At 33.8% G+C, this 22,499-nt stretch overlaps 2 protein-coding genes across 4 annotated transcripts; both read left to right on the top strand.

The window, feature by feature from the left end:
• The first annotated feature begins 310 nt into the window (after window positions 1–310).
• Window positions 311–11,226, top strand: LOC108909309. 3 transcript variants are annotated; one of them, XM_023454886.1, is made up of 10 exons: window positions 311–528; window positions 588–711; window positions 1,427–1,494; window positions 1,929–2,062; window positions 2,147–2,756; window positions 2,881–3,163; window positions 3,518–3,785; window positions 7,650–7,781; window positions 7,887–8,152; window positions 10,065–11,226. In XM_023454886.1, the coding sequence occupies exons 1-10, from the start codon at window positions 441–443 to the stop codon at window positions 10,951–10,953; spliced, it is 2,862 nt and encodes a 953-aa protein (XP_023310654.1). In that variant the 5' UTR covers window positions 311–440; the 3' UTR covers window positions 10,954–11,226. The 3 variants fall into 3 exon arrangements, with proteins under 3 accessions (XP_023310654.1, XP_023310653.1, XP_018569135.1); XM_023454885.1 differs by having other exon boundaries at window positions 588–734; window positions 1,450–1,494; XM_018713619.2 differs by lacking the exons at window positions 311–528; window positions 588–711 and adding an exon at window positions 1,003–1,243 and having other exon boundaries at window positions 1,303–1,494.
• A 5,792-nt stretch (window positions 11,227–17,018) lies between these two features.
• Window positions 17,019–20,480, top strand: LOC108909307 (vacuolar protein sorting-associated protein 35). The gene is made up of 8 exons (XM_018713616.2): window positions 17,019–17,095; window positions 17,278–17,479; window positions 17,540–17,755; window positions 17,821–18,152; window positions 18,447–18,657; window positions 18,717–18,907; window positions 18,973–19,383; window positions 19,458–20,480. Exons 1-8 carry the CDS (start codon window positions 17,093–17,095, stop codon window positions 20,337–20,339), a joined length of 2,448 nt encoding a protein of 815 aa, XP_018569132.1. The 5' UTR covers window positions 17,019–17,092; the 3' UTR covers window positions 20,340–20,480.
• Window positions 20,481–22,499: the final 2,019 nt, after the last annotated feature.

The following is a 22,499-nucleotide window of genomic DNA, read 5'->3' as shown; positions in this document are numbered from 1 at the left end:
AGTAAAACATCTCATTTGCAACGTTTCATTTACGTTTCGTGTGTAGTGGGTCTGGTTTGAAAATAAATAATTTTCTAATTATTCGATCATTATTATTTAATAACTAATATTCTGCACAATATCTATTTTATTGGTAATATTAATTTTACATAAAAATGAAAAATCCTGAATATGAAGAGCTCATCAATAAGCTCAATGCTCAATAAAAAAATAGTTCCTGGTCCACGCACTGCGAGCGCTGAAACTTTTAAACAAACTTACTACTAGATTTTCACTCTATGTAGTAGTATACTTTGTGGTTTCCTGTCTATAAAAGTATGTCTATAAATAAAAATGCAAATTTATGATAACATTAGATAAATGGAAGGGATATGCAGGTACGACATATATTATAAATTTTCGTCTGGATTGTGGAGCAGTATAAATTTTGAACAGGCAAAATGGAGGTAGAAGAGAACAAATTGATTTTTTTTATTACTCATGGAGACCGTGAAGGCCTAGTAGAACTCTTTGAGTTCGATACAGTTGGTAAGTCAAATTAAAAATCATTAGTAATTTTAATGTACCTTCCCACTTTTATATTTCAGAACTTTTGAAAATAGAAATTCATAATCGCTTTGATATACCGCCCCATAAACAGACAATAAGTGGTTGGACTGTTAGCCCAGAATGTGAAAATACTGTGTTAAATGTCTGTGCAAAGTTAAATACCATTAATTGTCTAGAAGTAAAAGATGAANATTAGGAATAACAATTATAGTATATAAGAAATAATCAAACAACTTGAACTACGAGCACTATCATAGATTATAGGTTACGATTTTATTATTGATTAGATATCCAAACCAAAAGAATTTTTGCGAGTTCTGTCAAATGTTAACTCAAACTCTTAACACAATCAAACTCGAGCTAACCGGGTTTGATGTGGTTTGGCTCGCCAAAAAACCCTTACTGACTATTCTCGCAAAAACGTAATATTCACTCATACTACACATACTACAACATACGACTTCACTCGCGAAAAGAAGCCTTATGTCTATAAATAAAAATGCAAATTTATGATAACATTAGATAAATGGAAGGGATATGCAGGTACGACATATATTATAAATTTTCGTCTGGATTGTGGAGCAGTATAAATTTTGAACAGGCAAAATGGAGGTAGAAGAAAACAAATTGATTTTTTTTATTACTGATGGAGACCGTGAAGGCCTAGTAGAACTCTTTGAGTTCGATACAGTTGGTAAGTCAAATTAAAAATCATTAGTAATTTTAATGTACCTTCCCACTTTTATATTTCAGAACTTTTGAAAATAGAAATTCATAATCGCTTTGATATACCGCCCCATAAACAGACAATAAGTGGTTGGACTGTTAGCCCAGAATGTGAAAATACTGTGTTAAATGTCTGTGCAAAGTTAAATACCATTAATTGTCTAGAAGTAAAAGATGAAAGTGGATATCAAGACAATTTGGACATTAGTCCTGTTAAAGGTACATAATAATTATCATTAATGTATTGAGAAACAGTTAATTGATATTTATCAGGTGGAATCAGCTAATTTTATATGTAATATATTTAGTTGTTGGGACCATATATTGCAGTTTTACTTTTTTTTGCCAGGTTGTTAGGGGAACCACCCAAAGCTCTTTATCAGAATTCCTGCCTGCAGCCATAAATCGATAAAAATGTTATCACTAATCTTTTGCAAATATTGTTCTAGTTTATTTAATTTGCATTAATAGTAAGCTATTACATTTTTTCAGATAAAAGATAAATTGTTTTAAAAGTTATTAGGATTTATAAGGCTGTACAGTAGTTTATTTATTATTATATCGTTTATTTATCAATGTAAACATTTCTTTGATATAAATAAAAAGCTTTTAATAAGGTTTTTACAGAAATCTTGTATTAAGTTTCATTTTAGATTTGGAGATAGAAGCTGCAAACAGTTTTGTTAGAAAAATTTCAAATAACTATAACGTAAACAGCTCTATAAAATTTAATACATGCAGGCTAATGAGTGCTATTGCAGACGCATGTTTGGTACCATTGGAAGAAGTAAGTCATTGTAGTTTTCACATACCTATCAGAATATAACTTTTAGCAAATAACTTGTATAATAATTTGATATCAACTTTTTAGAGAAAAATTTTGTTACTGTACCTCCATAAATGTAACGATAAATTTTCATATAAATTCATGGAGAATCTTAAAAAACCCGAAGTCATCGAGATGTTACAGAGAAATTTTTTCATTCTCGGTTGGGATGTGGAAGAACCTAGATACCAACGTGCCTTACTGAAAGCATTAAAAGAATGCAGTGATTTGTCCAACATCGCTGATGTAATAAGATGCGACGTATCCACAGCCTTATGTATAGTGCCTATTAAAGATTCGGTAACTGTATTTTCTTGTCTTACGGCAAATATTTCCGATAAAGATCTTTTATCAACTTTGTCAAATGCCGAGAAGTTTCTTATTATTGAAAATCAAAAAGAAAAAGACTTGGAGGAGCTTGAGAGGGAAAAGGGCAACGAGAATGACATGAACTCGGTCAATTACCAACAGCTCATGGTGGACATGCTAGGGGATAGAGACTATGATGGTTTCGAATATGATCAGCATGATCTTTTGAAGAAAAAAATTGCTTTTGCGTTGTACGGGCAACCCAAGACAGAAAAAGGGGACGGCTATGATAAGAAAGAGATGGAGCAAGTTGGAGGTTTATTTGACACAATTCTAAAAAATAGCAGTAAGTTTAATTATCTTTTTGTAAATGTGCACAACTTACATTAATATACTCGGTTGAGTTACGTCTTTTTCAATGTTTTAATTTAATTTTTAACACAAATACAAATTTTGTACATTTGTTTTAGATCTAATAGCGCAGGATAGAGATCGGGTAGAAATTTCATTTATTTACAATTGTACGGAACCTTTACCATCGGAAAAGATGGAACGAGCTAAAAAATATGAGGATTATAATCCCAACACGGATTTGATGCCAGTTCCTATTTTTGTATTGAGAAAATGCCACAGAAGCAGTAACCCTTGCAGGCTTTTCATAGACCATATGGGCCGCATTTACGAAACGTGGGAGGAGTACAAAAATAGGAACAAACTGCACGAATGTGAAATGGTTCTCCCTCTAAATGGACGGTAAATATTAAGTTGTCTAAAAAAATTTGCATACATGTATTTATTTATGGGAGTAATTTGTTTCAAAAGCATAGTTTTGGAGTTATTATTGATTATTTGCACATTTATTTTAATTTTAAAGTTAATAACTTGAAAATTATTCATTTTTCTATAAAATGGAGTTCTGTTAATAATGGAACTTTCCAAAATATTCGGTGGCCTCAAAAGAATTAAACAGTAAAGGACTCAAATAAGATCCTTGGAGAACTGCTGAGACGATCTTTAATTCACTGGATCTAAACTTGTTGACTGTACAATTTTTGCCTGATGCCCGATAAACAGCCGGTATGATTAAAAAGTTCAAATTTCTTTTAGATATGAATACGACAACAACGGTAACGTACTTCTAGAAAGACATTTGTCCCCTGCTTGCGGAATAGACGTGAAAGTATTACAAGGCGCTGATTATGCCAGTATGGCAGGAGGATTAATCTCAGGAGGAATATTTGTAGCTGCTGCCATTCCGGGTATAGCCGTCACGCCGGCACTCCTTATTGGTGGAGTTGTCACGGGGGTTAGCGTAGGGATTTACTCTATAGCTCGCAGTGCTTATACATTATATGACAGGAACAGGCACAAACAGGTAAGATATTTTTTCTTGACGAACTGTTTTTAAACATATTTTCCTGTTTAGCTAACATTATAACCTTAATTTTTTTTGTATTTGTAAAGTACTTTACGCATCTTTTCTTATCTGAGTTTTAAGAATTCAATTTAATAATATTGAAAAACACGATTAACTCTGCATTCAAATTAATTTTAGTTCGTGCCGGTATTACAAGTAAACTATATTTATCTGCAATTTTTGGGATCTTTTTGAAATAATGTTAAATTTAAGATAGAGTAGAAACGTTATAAGTGACAATAAACTCGTAAGAGTAAAGAAAAACAACACTTTTATTCAAAGTTGTTCCTTTAACCGCATATCGAGGGTATCAAAGCTGAAAAAAAAAATTATTTGTCACTTTTTGATATTTAAAGCAGATGGAAACAAATATGTTCATAATTTTTTTGCAAGTAATAATTCGAAAACGACTGAACCCTACAACCTCAATTTTTCTTTCGCTCCATCTTTCAATTTTTTTTTCCTGTAAATTTTTCATATTGTGAACCGTTTCTTCATAAACAATTATTTTATTAGCAATCATTGAAGCATTTTCGATACAAAAATTTTGAATTATTTGATAATAAAACTGGGATAATATTTAATTGGTGAGATATAACCTACAAAGCATATGTCATGTCATATGTCATATTTTTAAATGTCAGTGCTACTTAAGTCTACTGACAAAGTGATCTCTACTAATCTGTAGGCGGTACGATAAAGTTGGAAACTAGCCTATTCTATGTCTGATCATTCTCCTGATGCTATTTACTACATATTAGAGGGTATAATTCAATGTCAGTCGGGTCATATAGCCCGTGGAATAGTTGTTTCCCACAATATCATCACCTAAAATGTTTAATGAAGTTCAGAAACTTGTAAATGTCATGAAAATTATTTTAAATAATCACTATTCTCGATAACACAATTCAAATAATTCTTGATAACACAATTTACATAAAAAATACATACATTCCATTTTGTAGATTACGTCTTTATCGAACCTCAATCCATCTGATTATTCAGTGGAAATTTACTGTTCTGTTTTTTTTTCAGTATAAAAAAAAATTTAGTCCAATTTTTTTTTGTCTTCTTTTTTTGTGATTATAGGAAATTTTTGTGAAAGAAACACTCGATTACAAGTTTTTGCATTTTGTATTATTTTGTTTTAATTATCAAATAAAAATATTTTTATTTGTGTTTAATAAAAACACTTACAATAATCATATCAGAATTATTTAAAAAATATATTATCGGTAAATTAGAGCGAAAATTTGAAAAAAAAAACATTTGTTTATAAGGTATTTTTTTACTTTGAATTTGAATGAGTTAAAATTGCTTTCTTGTTTAATATCGACTGGTAAGATGTTTATTAACTTAATGCCCATATAATAAGGCGCTTTTTCAAACAAACTTGAGGTATGGTTAGGAATGCGCAAGAGATTACCATATCTGGTTGGGTAATTGTGACTATCAGAATTACGTTCATAATAACTTTTATTTTTGGCAATTTGTAGAATACATTTATATATATAGATGCAAGGAAAAGTTAATATATTGTTACTAATAAAGTATGGCTTACAGGAATCAATTTGGGAAATACCAAATATGANATATATATATACAAGGAAAAGTCAATATACTGCTATTAATTATTAGCAATTGAAAAAACTGCCATTTTCGACCATTTTTGAGCTCTTGTGCATAAACAAATTATCGGAATTTAATCGGACTTTTCTCATTTTATAGGCTTATTTAATACCTACCTACCTTTTTTGTATAAACCTCTTTTCGCTATGAATAACAGTTTTTTTATGCGAGTCAAAAAACCACTTTTCTATAACTGATCATTGTTTAAATAAAGTTTCCCAACTAGTCTCCAGTCGATTTTTTGGTATTTTGTTTATAACACGTTGCCGAACAATATTCCGCAGAAAAACTTCTAATAGTATTCTTTTCCTGAAACAGGCTATTTTATGTCCATAATGACTGGACTATTAGCTAATTTGCTTTTTAAAAAATGTGCTTAATTTAATATATACAACATTAGTACCATTCACCTAATCCACAAAATAGTTCTAAAAAACACAACTTTTTTACTAATGATATTGTGGAAAACAATTACTCTGCGAGCTATATTCGATGCTGGAGTAGTTGTTTTCTATAATATGATCAGTTAAAACAGTTGATTCGCCTGTCGTGAAACAACTTGTGCTTTCATGGCATCTGCAGATGCCACAGTAGGTACAAAGTGATGTTTTGTGTTAGTAGGCATTGTGTATCAATGACATATAAGATATAGAATATAACGAGCGTTCAAATAAAAACGTGGTCGAAGTTGGCTCTGACACATTGGACGTAGGGAGTAGCTTATAGCGACCAACTTAACCTCATTTCTCAACGAGCTGTATAGCAGCTGTCAGTTTCAATAACGTTAATGACTATATAACTTTATTTTAAAGAATAATCGTGATAACAATAACAAACAATTAAAGGAGCTGCGGAAAGTGTCCCCCTCCTTGTTATGACAATAAATTAAAGCAGCTGCTGAAAGTGTCCCCCTCATTGTTCCAAGCACTTTTCACACCTGTTCCTCAAAGAATTAAAGACATTTTCTAAGATGCTCGGGGTATTGTTAATTTCACGAATCTTATCTATAAGTCGAGCCTGCAGATGGTTTAAATCAGGAATAGGCAGTTCAAAAATAGCGTTTTTAAGGTAAAGCCACAAAAAGAAATCACACGGCGTAATATCACATGACCTCGATGGAAATTCATGTTCAGCATTGAGACTTATTAATCGATTTTGGAAAACTTCCCACAACATATTCATCGTCTCGCCTGCCGTATGTGCCCTTGCGCCATCTTGTTGAAAGTAAAAGTTTGTAATTTGTTTTCTTCCAGCTGGTTAACAAAAGGAGCGATAATTTCTTCTCTATACCTTTGCGCAGTAAGAGTACCATTAAAAAAAATAGGTCTATAAATCCTCCTTCGATTGAGAGCACACCAAACTCCAATTTTTTGAGCGTTCAGTGTGCCCTCGACAAAAAAGTTATCTGGTTTTTCAGAAGACTACATTCTCATATTCTGTGAGTTTACGTAACCACTTAAATGAAACCAGGCTTCATCAGAAAAAAAGGTGATATTATGAAGTTCACCGTAGTTGTTTAAAAACCATTCACAAAATACAGCCCGTCGCGGAAAATCAACTTCATGAAGTTCTTGCTGACAAGTTAAACGATAGGAGAACAAACGCAAATCTTTTTTTAACACTGTGTGGCAGGTACCGACTGATACTCCCACCATTTGTGATAAAACACGTACAGAAGTTCTTGGTGCATTTTCCATTATTTGTTGGACATTTTCTTTTAATTCTTCAGTCCGCTTTTTAGGTCGGCCGCTTCCTTCTTTTGTTGTTACACTGCCCGTTTCATGAAAAACATTAACACATCGCTGAACTGCACTTTGAAAAATTTTGTACTCAACAACGCCGGGAAATTGATTTTGAAATTCTATGAAACATTCCTCAATAGAATACTTCCATATTCCATCAATCTTGCGTCCATTTCTAAAGTAGGACTCTATGATAAACACTTTTTGTTCTTGAGAAAACACCATTTTAAACGCTTTTTAAAACGAAAATATTCAAATTGATAGCGGCGATATAGCGCCTTGACAGATGACGTTTAAGTTCATTTGCTATGTGCTATGCCCTACGTCCAAATTTTCAGAACCAATTTGACCACGTTTTTATTTGAACGCTCGTTACTTTGTAGGTTATATCTCACACACACTTAGATAACTGTAACCAAAGTTAGATATGTACACATTGGAATTTTTTTAGACATTAAGTTTCGCTAATTCTGAGGCGAGAGGTGCGTACATCAACATTTTGGCTGGTGCTCTAGGGTTCGTAGGAGCCGGTGCTAACATGGCGGTGACCCAATTTGCAGCGAGGGGTGTGAACATCGGAACGGTAGATAATATTTTTATTTATTATGAGTTTGGGTCCAAATTCGGTGTTGTTACTTACTCGAATACAGAGGGGAGTAAAAATTAAATATTTTTCCTCGTTTTTTAGGGCGCTAGGGCGGCTGTGGACGCCATCGCGTTTGTTAATATTGGCGCCAGCGGCGTGGCCGTGGTAAATTCTGGGTATGAGGTTATCGATAAGTGGGTGAATGAAAATCAGTCGCCGTCGTTGCTCACCATGGTTCAGCTGACTTCGTCGATTCTATTCTTCGGAAACGCCGTTTATAATTTCAGGACTTGCTCCACCATCATAGAGGAGACTCAGATGAGGACTTTGCAGAGTTATCAGGAGTCCCTGAGGAGCAACAGACACAGGTATTTGTTAGATATGAAATAATATTTGATTCTTACGGTAAAAATACTGATAATATATGCATATAAAAATGTATACTATTTTTAATCTAATTTCTTGATAATTTTTGACGAACAATTACTGAAAGCATGTTCTGTAATCGACACCCCTAAAATATTTCTCAACGTACGTACCAGTCAGTGGCTGCTCATGGTATCTTTGGTAGAGGAGGCTTGAAATGAATGAAACTTTAAACTTGTCTTTCTTTTCTTTGAGGGCGGGTCATCGTTAAAGGTTTCGTCAATGTCTTCTAAGAAAATTGCATACAATATGTTGAAATGTATCTCATTATTACGGAATTCTTTTAATTTTGATAAAAGTGAATTAATTCTCTTTTTAGAAAGTGTTACGTCAGTTAATTTATTCTGCAAAATTTGGAACACAAGTTTGTTCAAAAATGAAATTTTTGTCTAACAATTGTTTTAATCCATAAACGAATCCTAAAGTTTGTTGATCATTCAAAAAATCCTCACTATCCGATTTGAAATAAAAAATCTCAATAAGTTTCTTTCTATAAGTTGTGACCGTAAAAACAGCTCTAGAAGAAAAATTCCAACAAGTGGGAGCATTACTTGGAATTCTGTGTTGCATTATTTTATTTAATACGTGAGATATTTTAGTAAATTTGGAAAAAAAATGACGAAAATCCAGGAAGATTTGAAAAAAATTCTCACTTTAATACCGTTGCAAGCTTTACTTACAACTAAATTTAATTTATGTGCGTAACATTGATTAAAATAATCTTGAGGAGCGACATCTATCTAAAATTTACCGATAATTGAGACTTACAAGTAATATCCTTGGTTTCATCAACTTGCCAGGAGAAACATTCACAATTATTTAATTCGTCATAAATTTTACTTTTGTTAATTGAACTCTCAATTAAATCGTTTTGAATGGTTTTAGAGGTTCCCCAAAAAACAGTGGCATTATCTAAGAAATTCTGCAATTTTGAATCGTGTTTATAATAAATTTATTAACTCTTTAAAGTTCCCTCGATTAGCAGAATCCACTTTTTCATCATGTCTGCGAAAAGAAATTTCTTGAGACGATAAAAATATGACTACATCGATAAGTCTATTTAAAATATCACTATTTCCTCATTATAATGTTGTATTCCCGTTTTGTGAACAGAATCTAAAGCGTTTACAATATTCTGTTTACCGAACATTTCAGATTTAATACGCTATGAAATACTTACGTTCTTGCAATTTTTCGAGTCTTTCGAATCCTCTCGTTAAATTTTTTAAATTGTTAAAACCAACACTGCCCCAAAGCGATAAATTATCATTAGTGAAAAATAAACATTGCCAGCAGTATAATTTATTTCGAATAGTTGATGCAGTTAGCCAGTTGTTTTTTTCTATAATTATTATCGTTAAATCCCCTATTTTGTTTTTCGCCCGCTTCAACTAAAGACGGCAAAGGTGTTGGTCTCCATTTCTGAGAGTACTAAATCCTTTTAATAATAAATAATCTACAATGTCCATTGTCCATCCAACTAAAGAAGTTGTTGAGTTTATGTTTGTACGTACCAGAGTAAAATGAAAATAATCACTAATTAATTATGATCGTCTCACAAAAATTCTTAAGAAAAACTTCACATATACACCAGTTAAAAACAAAAACTCGTGCACTTGCATATGACCAATGTTTTTAATTTATTATGAAATGCAACATTGTAACATACAACTCCGATCGCCGAGGTGGTAGAGAAGAAGAGATGGAAGGTGGCAACAAGCCTCCGTGCTCGACTGGTTAAGCTCGAATGTAGATATCGTGGCACCATTTCAATAATTTTTTAAAAAGCATCCACGTGAAATTTTTCAATAAATTGATTAATATTTCATTTTAAATAACTCAGACTGTTTTTAGGAAAACATTCACAAAACTGGTGAAGGAGACCATTCGCCAAAATAACCTGAATGAGGCTCAGGGTAGAGCAGAGGTCATCTCCGCGATTCGGAACATACAAAATAAAGACGAAGTTTTCGCCGTCTTAACTAGATCGAACAAAGACATGAACAAAAAGGGTATCAGAATATCCGCTTCCGGAGGAGAAATAGTACTGAACGGAGTAAGTATAGATTTTAACGAATTCGCGGCTATGAACAAAAAAGAAGCCTCATCCTTCCTGTCAAATTTGCCACAATCGGAACGCGTGCCGGTCGACACCGCGTCTACCCGGTCCATGGTCTCCAATATTTTAACCGATTTCTCCATTAGAGACATAGAGTCCATCACAAACATTACATTGAGATTGTTGAGTTTCTGTGATGGCGATATACAATCAAAGATCATTAACGCCCTACATATGCTCCTGGCTAATCTGCCGGATCCCATTCGACTACTTCTAGACCAGATATTCCCTAATCAGTCCAAGTACATCTACGTCATGGAAGTGGTGATCAATTTTTTTGCCAAAGCGGCGGGACACTTAGAGGAGCTGTACAAGAACTGGATCGAGACCGGCGACGACAGCTACTACAATCCCCTGTTCCGACACATAGACGTGAAACAAACGAAGAGGGCGGTGAAGTTTTTTACAGACGCCGTTAATATGTATTATACGGGAACGCACCTTACGGAGTTGGCGTTACGGGAGTTGTTAACGTTTTTCCGATGTTGGTTGACGAAGAAGATATATGAATATCAACAGGACGCAGAGAGGGCCGACAAAAGGAGAATACATTCTGCGTCGTCTCCTTCTAGGAAAATGTCTTGTTCCGTATGTGGTGGATACTACTACCAACCTAGGAATTAATCTAACGGGATTGGTTTGTACGCGATCGCACGGTATTAGAAATATTTTTGTGTATTTTAAACAGGTACTTGTTTTATATATTTTATGTTACTTTACTGAAATGTACGTTGCTCGTTTGTCTACTTAAAATTCAAGAAATAGTGTTGCGAACGGTAGTTCCGGTTTTTCTTTCAAATTTGTAGGAAGCACCATTAGGCCAAGTAAATAAAATTTTTACTCAAAAAAATTCCTATCCGCGAGATTATTGTAAAATTGTCTAAAGGTATGTTCCTTTAGACAATTTTCTTACCCGATTTTAATTTAACAAGTCTCATTTTGTAGATAATTTTACTCCCTACAAGGTGTCTGTGAGTCACTTTTCGCTAAAATTAATGGTTTTCCCTGGAAAGTGAAAAAAACTGTTTTCCTCACTTATTTGTTTAAATAGAAAAGTTACCTAAAAACATTTTTTGACTCACGAGATGAGAAATGTCTTGTATTATGTTCCTTTAGACAATTTTACAATAATATCGCAGAAAGGAATTTTTTTGAGTTTCTCTTTTTTTTCGCTAATTTTCCTGGTCTACATAGTTCTTTGCTGTATTGGTTGTTGTGTGTATAGTACAATGTTCGAGAATTTATTTTTCGAGAATTTTCATTATCAAATGGGGACAAACGTGAAGGACTTACGAATTTACGTTTTATGTGATATACTTGTTATAAAATTAAAGAACTTGGGATATTTATTGAAAATGATGGCAATTCTCCAATTTTGTCAAAAATACTCTTAAATACTTTAAATATTTTAACATTTACAAAAGTAATATTTACAAAATGCGGCATTCTGCTTGGATAGCGTGAAAACTGAGAAAATTCAGAAAAACGTTTTCTTTTTGTGTTTTGAAAAGGACGTTCGTGTATGTTGTTTTCTTTTTATGTGTGTGAATATCGTGAAAATTCTCGAAGACACATTGAGAACGTTCTTACCTTTACAACATTATTCCCTGGAACATAAAATATACAAATAGACACCATTTCCAATGCAAAAAGTGCACATCTCATCAAAATTTACATGCGACTAAAAATAAGCCGGAATCCTTTATTTCTTTAAATTATAGGTTTATTCTTCATTATCGACACTAAGCCTGAAATTTTTATTCAAATTTCAATTTTCAGCATGTACAGGGTGTTGCAAAATGTCTACAGAGAATTCTAGAGCAGGTTCTACATCGAAAAATACGAAAAAAAATTCCTATAAACAGCCGTAGAATTATCTGAACAACAATTTGCGACACCCTGTATATACTGTGAAAGAAAATAATTTTCTCCTCGAAATTTGAAACACCCTGTAATGTGTGCCGGCTAAAATAATGATGCCTACCTGAATAAAATTGTAGACCTTTTAACAACTTTATGATTTTCAACATTACCTCTGTTATTGAGAAGCAATTAAATCGTAGAGCACTAGTTTGTGAAAGTTTAAAAAATTACAGAAATATAAATAAAACAAATCGTGACAAAAAAGAACAAAAACAATGACAAAAATTACAGAAGAAAATACTTAAAACCAGATGTTTGTCTTATCTTGATTAACATTGTTTCACGTTTTTCTAAGCATGTTTTCTGTTATTATCCTCGTTTCTAAGGTGTCTATCCACTTGTAATAGACTTTTTTTTGCCTATTATTGTGCTGCTTCAATTTCTTGCAATTTTTTACAGTAAACTGAAACATCAATTTATAATAATAATAATCATACTATCTTTAGTGAGGAACAAACCTATAATAAAAAGATTAAAATCTGATTAGCTGTTAGCGACAAAATCAATTTCGAACTAGAAATCCATTTTAGTGGCGCCTTAATTGTGTTAAAAATATTGCTAAAAGTGGATCTGCAGGAACTTACTTTTAAAATTGATAGTTTAAAGAAATTATTATAAAATCAACGATTTTCTGTGGTATTAAATACATATCTAACCAAAGTATAATAAAAATGTGATGGGAGCACCGCATGCACTGTTGTTACAAAAAAAAGTATTATCGTTTACAAATAAAATTTTATTAGTAGTGGTGCACTGTTAACTGATTAATTGTGATTATTTGGAAATAATAAATTTATAAAAAATGTTGTATTTTTACATTAACCAGCCAAATACACATAGTTACTAATTTGGTTTAATTTTATATAATTTCTATTTACTTACTAATTAATATTATAATATTTTATATACAGTAATTTTTATATGCTTAATTTTAGTAATAAATAAATAGATAGAAATTTAAAATTGATATATACTTTATTTTCTTTCTTATTTACTTATAGTTGATATAGAACACATGGAAATTTAAATTTTGATTGCAAATATTGGGCAACTAAACTAAATATGACAGTAATGTGTACATTACATTCCATTATACAGGGTGTATCTTAAGTGATGACTTTAATTTCAAGGTGTGATTCCTTGTCATATTTTAAGCAAAAAAGTGCATATGAACATCGGTCCGCAAGTGCTTCGTTACCGAGATACAGGGTGTCAAAGTTGGGAAAATAAATCGCATTTTCTTAAATATCTTTCGACTGATTCGAAATAATTTAATGAAATTTCATACACTGGGTTTTTTTGGAATGACAAATTCAAATCTGTGGTCAATTTAGGTGTATTTTTTTGAGGGCGCCAATAATGAAGTAGCTAGGAGCAACCGTTTCCATGAAAAACGCATTTAAACTTACTTGAGCTGGAAATATCATAAAAATTGAATTAAATTAAATGCTCAAAATTAGAACCGCCACTGTCAATACAAGCATGTAATCTTCTGGTCATCGACTGTCGCACACGTTCCAAAATTCCTGGAGTGTTGCGTATGACATTACAAGAATTTACAATTCTGTTTCTTAAATCATTTTCATCTACAACTGGCGTTGCATAAACAAGTGACTTCAGATGTCCCCAAAAGAAATAGTCCAGAGGATTTAGGTCTGGAGATCGTGCTGGCCACGGCTGGGATCCTCCCCGACCTATCCATCGCTGAGCAAAAGTGTCATTAAGATGTTGGCAAGCAGCAAGACTGAAATGAGCAGGTGCCCCGTCGTGCATAAACCACATGTCATTTCTGGTTGCTAGTAGTACATCTTCTAATAGACCAGTCAATGTTTCAGCTAGAAACTGTCTGTAAGTCTCACCATTCAGTCGAGGAGGAAGAAAATGCGGTCCGATGACATGATCACCAATAATTCTGGCCCACACATTCACCGAAAACTGCTGCTGAAATCCACGTTCTCCAATAACATGGGGATTTTCATAGTTCCAAAAATGATTATTGTGGAAGTTTATGATGGCATCCCGTGAAAAAGTTGCCTCATCTGTGAACAGAATTTTAGACGTAAAGTTGGGATTCTGAGCAGTTTTTTGGAGAAACCATCGACAATAATCTAACCGTGCAGGAAAATCTCTTAGCAACAGTGGTTGCACACGTTGAATGTGGTACGGATAAAGTAAATTTGTGTGCAAAACCCTCCAAACACTTTGATGACTTATGTTAAACTGTTCAGATAATCTTCGCTTGCTGCTTGACGGATTAGCTTCCACTTCTTGTAGGATTGCTTCTTCTAGTTGTGGTGTCATTATTGTTCTCGGTCTACCAATAAGTTCAGCGTATTATAAGAAAAAGTTGACACAAAATTTTAAAAAAGTACTTCAATTTTTTTTTAAATTTTCAGATTGTTTCGGAAAAATCTGAAAAAATCCGGTGTACCACAAAGGTGTTGATCAATCCAAAACTGCATTCAGTTCCGCTCTAGTTTTTGAGATTTTCGATTTTTTTCTCGAGGATGTACTTGCACAAAAACCGACGCAAGATACATGCTTAACAGCCACATATTACTGACCTTAACTACTGTTAACTAGTATCATTTATCTAGGCTATTAACAGCCTTATAATTTTTAGGGCTATTAGAATTAAAATTTGAATCATTGGTGCACTTATTATATTAACGCGTTCCCGTACTAAAGCACAGGACAGAGGACTGTCAAAAGTCTGGAGTACTTAGAGCAGCACCTGATCGATACCTGAGAGCCTTTCGATTTGGCAAAAATAGTAGCTAATAGTAACTTAGAGTTACTGAACTGATATTAGTTGCTAATAAATATTATTTTTGTCAAAATCAAAGCCCCCCTGGCTCTTATATCGGCACCTCACAATTAATGGCGATTGAATATTGAATACCCTTTATGGATACGGGTATGGAGTCATATGGAGTAATCTAAACAGGAAAACGCCTATTTTTAGATAATTTGACATAGGAGCTCTTTTTTTTATTCATGATTTCAGAATCATAACGCGTTACTATCCGAAATCTAGCAACTTGATTGGTTTCCATCGGATCGTAACGCGTTATGATTCCGAAATCATGAATAAAAGAAAAGGGCTATAATATATTATAGGTTTTTCCACTGGTACAACTGAGGGCCTTTCGATTTGGCAAAAATAGTAACTATNGTTTCGGAAAAATCTGAAAAAATCCGGTGTACCACAAAGGTGTTGATCAATCCAAAACTGCATTCAGTTCCGCTCTAGTTTTTGAGATTTTCGATTTTTTTCTCGAGGATGTACTTGCACAAAAACCGACGCAAGATACATGCTTAACAGCCACATATTACTGACCTTAACTACTGTTAACTAGTATCATTTATCTAGGCTATTAACAGCCTTATAATTTTTAGGGCTATTAGAATTAAAATTTGAATCATTGGTGCACTTATTATATTAACGCGTTCCCGTACTAAAGCACAGGACAGAGGACTGTCAAAAGTCTGGAGTACTTAGAGCAGCACCTGATCGATACCTGAGAGCCTTTCGATTTGGCAAAAATAGTAGCTAATAGTAACTTAGAGTTACTGAACTGATATTAGTTGCTAATAAATATTATTTTTGCCAAAATCAAAGCCCCCCTGGCTCTTATATCGGCACCTCACAATTAATGGCGATTGAATATTGAATACCCTTTATGGATACGGGTATGGAGTCATATGGAGTAATCTAAACAGGAAAACGCCTATTTTTAGATAATTTGACATAGGAGCTCTTTTTTTTATTCATGATTTCAGAATCACAACGCGTTACGATCCGAAATCTAGCAACTTGATTGGTTTCCATCGGATCGTAACGCGTTATGATTCCGAAATCATGAATAAAAGAAAAGGGCTATAATATATTATAGGTTTTTCCACTGGTACAACTGAGGGCCTTTCGATTTGGCAAAAATAGTAACTATATTAGTAGCTAATAGCTATTCAGAGTTACTCTGAACTGATATTAGTTGCTAATAGGTACTAATTTTGCCAAAACGAAAGCCCCTCTGGTGCTCAGTGAGTGCAGTTTTATGTTGTATGGATGAACGCGTGCGTTATTTTTGCACCAAGCTCCTGGAAGTCGTGGAACTATACACTGTCAAAAAACTGGCGGCAAATATTGAATATATGGTATATAAACAACCAAACAAAGGTAGGTTACCGTGGGTTAGAAGTAGGTAAGATTTCTCATTTTTTATATGATGATAATTATTGTAAAATATGCATCATGTTTTATGAGTATACCGGAAAAAAAATATGTTTATAGCTTAAATTTACAAATAGAGAGTGACTTAGAAAAGGCGACATTTTTTATTGAAATATCCTCTTCGAGCAGCAGTGATGAGGATATTATTATTTCCAAAGTAATTAAAAAAAAAATACCATTCCAAAAATTAGAAACTCTATACCTATGTAGTGATGTAGTTCATAACTCAACTGATTATCAGGTATAAGAGTTTTTTTGTAAAGGTTTAGGAAAAAATATGATTAAATAATTTTCATATGTTCATAGTATAGTTCAAAATCAAGTTCAATTCAAGTGCAATTTTGTGTTCCACTGAAGTTGCACTTTTCTTACACCAGAACAGTTTTCTTGAAAACGAGGTTAATGCCAGTGTTACACTTAAAATTGTCAATGGAAAACCCTATTAGATACATAGAAAATATAGTCGTTAGTACTATATTTTCTATGTATTAGATGTGTTTCTATGTATTTTGTGTTGACAGCATAGAAAAAGATTATTAATCTATGGTTGACAGCCTTACCTACGTCAGATTGTCAGATTCGCCGAGTCGAATATAAAAAATCAAAATGGTAAGTGGGTGTAAGTTACTGTAAATTTATTTAATTTGTATTTCAATTTAATAGCTATTATGGTAGCTATTCTGTAATTATAGCACTTTCATTACAATAATTTAACGTTTTACTATAATGTATATGAGGTACCTACACTTAAAAATTTTCGAACTTTTTAATAGTTTTATTATTCTTTTTAGCCTACCACTCCTCCCCAGATATCGCCTGTGGAGGAACAAGAGAAATATCTTCACGATGCCTTGGGCGTCGTTAAAGCCCAAGCTTTTCACATGAAGAGAGCACTGGATAAAAACAAGCTTATGGATGCTCTGAAGAATGCCAGTGCTATGCTTGCAGAGCTCAGGACGTCATTACTCTCGCCGAAGAGTTATTATGAATTATGTAAGTAATTGAAAGAAACCCTTATTATTTGTTAGTATCGATAAAAAAACTGTATTTTAGATATGGCTATAACGGACGAATTGAGGCATATGGAATTGTATTTAGTGGATGAATTCCAGAAGGGAAGAAAGGTTCCTGATCTCTACGAATTAGTACAGTACGCAGGAAACATTGTGCCTAGGCTGTATTTGTTAATTACTGTTGGTTTAGTCTATATTAAAACCAACACATCTTTAAGGAGAGATTTATTAAAGGATTTAGTAGAAATGTGCAGAGGTACGATATCATCAATTTAGAACTACATATTAAATAAGTATATTTTTTTCATTATATAAATCTAGGAGTTCAACATCCGTTACGTGGATTATTTCTACGTAACTACCTTCTCCAGTGCACAAGAAATGTTTTGCCCGACACACCGGACATTGATACGGATTGTCCAGAAGGTACGGTAAAGGATTCCATAGATTTCGTTCTAATGAATTTCGCCGAGATGAACAAACTGTGGGTGAGAATGCAGCATCAGGGCCATTCGAGAGATAGGCAGAACCGTGAGAGGGAAAGAGAAGAATTGAGGATATTGGTTGGTACGAACTTGGTGAGGTTGAGCCAGCTGGAGTCTGTCACGTTGGAGAAGTATCAAAAATCTGTTCTGCCGGGAATCTTAGAGCAGGTAAATCCAATTTAACAGATTTTTTTTAGTTTAAAGACACTAATGTGCCATATTTCAGTTTTAGTAATAATTGTATCCGTTATATATATTCAGTTTAGATTTCTAGCTACTTTGTATTTTCTTTTGATTCAATTTCGACAACTTTTTTGCTGAACATGAATATGTAATACTTTCTGTTTGATTTAGGCGAGTTCTCAGCATACATTTTTTTGTTTGCTGTGCTGTGCTGATGGTATAATTCCGTATATGTGTATATTTTTATTGTCTGTTCAGTTTTATTTGAATGTTTTTTAGGTTGTGAGCTGTAGAGACGCAATCGCTCAAGAATATTTGATGGAGTGTATAATCCAAGTTTTTCCAGACGAATTTCATATACAGACCTTGAATCCGTTCTTGAAGTCATGCGCCGAGCTAGAGGCCGGAGTTAACGTTAAGAACATCGTTATCAGTTTAATAGAACGTCTGGCTGCTTTCAGTCAAAGATCTGATGCGTTGGGCACCGAAGGTAAACGTTTGAATCTAGGAATAAGGCAAATTAACCCACGTTCTCTTATTTTTCTTTAGGTGCCAACATTCTGCAAGAAGTTCAGCTGTTTGAGGTGTTTTCCAATCAGATTTCGTCTATTATCGCCAACAGAGAATACTTGCCGCCCGAGGATATGGTCGCTCTTCAAGTAGCTTTGGTTAATCTCGCTTTGAAGTGTTATCCTGACAGAATAGACTATATCGATAAAGTTATGCTGTCTAGTGTCGAGGTAAGAGCAAAAATTAGTGAAAGATTTTTGGTTGCGAAATGACGTGAAACTTGTTTTATTTTCAGGTGCTCCAACGTTTAGGCCTTGAACACCTAGAATCTCATACCTCCGTGGCGAAAGAACTGCAGAAATTATTGAAAATACCCCTCGACAACTATAACAGCCTCCTGATGGTCCTAAAGTTGAAGCATTACGCTGGGCTGATGCAGCATCTCGACTACTTTGGCCGCAAGGCGCTCAGCATTTACGTTCTAAACAATGCTTTGGAATACGAAACTGTTATACCCACTTCGGAAGAAGCCGAACAGGCCTTGACGCTACTGAACACTTTGGTCACGGATAAAAACGAACACCCCATCGGCGACCTCGATATGGAGGAGTTGGCCGAGGAGCAGTGTTTGTTGGCGAGGTTCATACATCAACTGAGGTCCAACGTACCAGACGATCAATATCTTATACTTACTGCTGCCAGAAAGGTATGTTTTTTTTAGTTTTTTGGGTTTGTTGAAGTTTCTGATTTATTTCAAATCACAATACATTTTTTTTCCAGATTTTGGCTTCCGGGGGATCCTTGCGAATAAAATACACCCTCCCACCGCTGATATTCCAGGCCTATCAACTGGCGTACAAATACAGAGACTTAAAAGACGCCAAGTGGGAGAAAAAGTGCACAAAAATATTCCAATTCTGCCACCAGACCATCACGGCCTTGGTGAAAGCGGAACTAGCAGAATTGCCCTTACGTCTCTTCCTGCAAGGGGCGCTAGCCATCGATCAAATCGGGTTCGAGAACCACGAGACCGTAGCGTACGAATTCATGTCGCAAGCGTTCTCCTTGTACGAAGACGAAATCTCCGATTCCAAGGCGCAGTTAGCCGCCATAACTCTGATCGTTGGCACGTTAGAACAAATCAGTTGTTTCTCGGAAGAAAATTCCGACCCGTTACGTACCCAGTGCGCTTTAGCGGCGAGTAAATTATTGAAGAAGCCAGATCAGTGCCGTGGCGTCGCCACTTGCTCGCATCTGTTCTGGAGCGGCAAAAGCCTCGCCAGCAAGGGAGAAGAGACCCACGACGGGAAACGGGTGGTGGAGTGTCTGAAAAAGGGGCTGAGGATAGCGAAACAGTGCATGGATATCAGCGTACAGGTGCAGCTGTTTGTCGAGTTGCTCAACCACTACATCTACTTCTTCGAAAAGGGGAACGATCAAGTGGACGTCGAAATACTGAATCAGCTCATTAAGAAGATCCGTGACGAGTTGACCAACTTGGAAAGTTCGGACGAGGCGGAGCAGATAACGAAACACTTCAATAACACTCTGACGCATCTGAAACTGCGGATGGAGTCTCCCGATGGGGACAGGGATGTCTATAAGGGCATTAAATTGAATCCGGAAGACGCGGGGGAAATGGAGAAGCTCGACGCTAAGTAGGTATCGGTAATTTTACATATCGTTTTTCATGGTTATAATAGGAAAAGTATGTAAGTTCACGTATTTTATAGTTAATCATGTGTAATTCAAATGTATGACTTAAAATTCCTACAAATATATCAAGATTATGCATTTATGATATTAAATCGTTTAATTGTTATAAAAATCGTATCGTTTTGAATTCTTTGTGGAAAACATCAGATATTCCAATTAAATCATCTTTGACATACCGATTTTTGGAATAAGAAAATAGAAATTTTAGTTTGGGAGATATTGAGGCGTGCAATAAAAAATGTACTTAATTTTGACATTATTTTCCACAAAACAATACATTTAAAAAAAAATTTGTCATAGTTGGAGCTTTTTTCAGTTGTGCGATTTTTTGCAAGACACTTCAATTACTGAAGAAAATATTGAACTGTTAACGATTCAACTAAAATATTTGTGTGTAAGGTAAAATCTGCACAAGAAATAGCTAACTGTAAAAAAATATTTTGTGCAACCTCTTTAATCCGAACACACGTTAATCCGATCACATGCTAATCCGAACAATGACAAGAAAAGACTAGATCGCTTTGCGCGTACGCGCGTAGTTGCAGTCATTCGCGCCTGTCCGTCCAATGTGAGTTTGTTTGCCGATAGCGAAGAACCTGTTGCGTGTCGCGTTTTGTGACAATTTTGGAGTTTTTTTTGAAATAAGAAAAATGAAAAATGTGGAAAGCGTAAAATAATACATATATGTATATGTAACTCCATGTTTATGTTTTACGTTATATAAATTTTATGTGTCTTTTATGATTTATATTATAATAAAATCTGTATGTACTTACATAATATACATATCTACAAATCTTTATAGTACGTTCGATAATCCAAACGATTCGATAATACGAACAATGCCTGGCAATGTGGTGTTCGGATTAAAGAGATTGCACTGTATACATATTAGATTGATCAAAATGACTCATTTAGAGGGAGAAAAATAATTTTGCCTGGACTTTTATAAGTGGAAATGGTAAAGAGGCTTATTTATAATAAATGAAAAAAAGAATAAATGCGTGAGCAGGGGCGGCGGAGGGTTGATTTGAGGGGGTTGTAAAGTTGCGAAAAATTGTATCATTGGGATTTCTGGCGAAAGTTGACGTCAAACAAAAAAGGTATCCAATACAAAAGTTGTAGATCGTGCAAAAATCTACAACTTTTGTAGAGGTAACTTTTTAAGATAATCTCAAAATTTTCAAGAAAAATGCGAAAGACCGGTTTTTTTCTTATTTTTAGTTTTTTCTCATTTCCGCAAAAATAATTTAATTTTGACGCAACTTGGTGAAAGTATACCTTTCTGACACTTTTTTTTCAAAGAAAAATTCTACTTAGGAAAATCATCGTACAGAGTTCTGCCGGTGATCATTTTTTTCCCTTTGACATATTCTTTTTGGTGAAATAAAAAAATCTGTAATCACAGTTCAAAAACATAGTCAAAAATGCAAGAAAATAAAAAAATACTTGCAACAATGTATTTTTCAGTAATTGTTGATAATTTGTTTAAATTAAAAAAAATTCAAAAACTTATTACACCATTCAATTCATTCATAACAGTGTAAAAGTCAATACTGCACAAAATATCCAACAAGTCTTTTTACCATTATTAGCAATACTAATTAGAAATAATAAAACATTTCATAAATTCATATTAATTGTTGGATATTTTGTGCTGTACTCGGGAAAAATTTTATATGATAGCTAAAAACCTTTTACCCGATTACAATAGTAATATCATCTAATTCAGAATTAAAAATGAGAAGATTTTGTCATAAAAATAGGAGCGACGTATTTAAAAAAATTAACCTGACGATGGCCCCTCGAAGACAATACGTCGGATTGCAAAAATGTTGATGCCATTGGATAAAGCGAAAAAAATGGTAGTGTAAATATGCAAGAAAATGTTTACAGAATCTAAAGCAGACATATATTTCTACTTACATCTCAAGGTTTTTTATGTAATTATACTTATCGTAAAAAACATGCATATTTTAAATAAGAAAATGTTGTCACTTCTACAGGGTACTTTCACAAATTTCCTCCTCTATTTTTTTATAATTTACAATCAAAATAAAGGATTAATATCTTATAAAACCAGTACCTACGATGCAAAGTTCTTTT

This window comes from Anoplophora glabripennis, unplaced genomic scaffold (assembly GCF_000390285.2).
Source record: "Anoplophora glabripennis isolate ALB-LARVAE unplaced genomic scaffold, Agla_2.0 scaffold445, whole genome shotgun sequence".
In the NCBI taxonomy this organism is placed as follows: domain Eukaryota; kingdom Metazoa; phylum Arthropoda; class Insecta; order Coleoptera; family Cerambycidae; genus Anoplophora; species Anoplophora glabripennis.
Note: the sequence above shows the minus strand (reverse complement) of the source record. Positions and strands in the feature narration are given on the sequence as shown.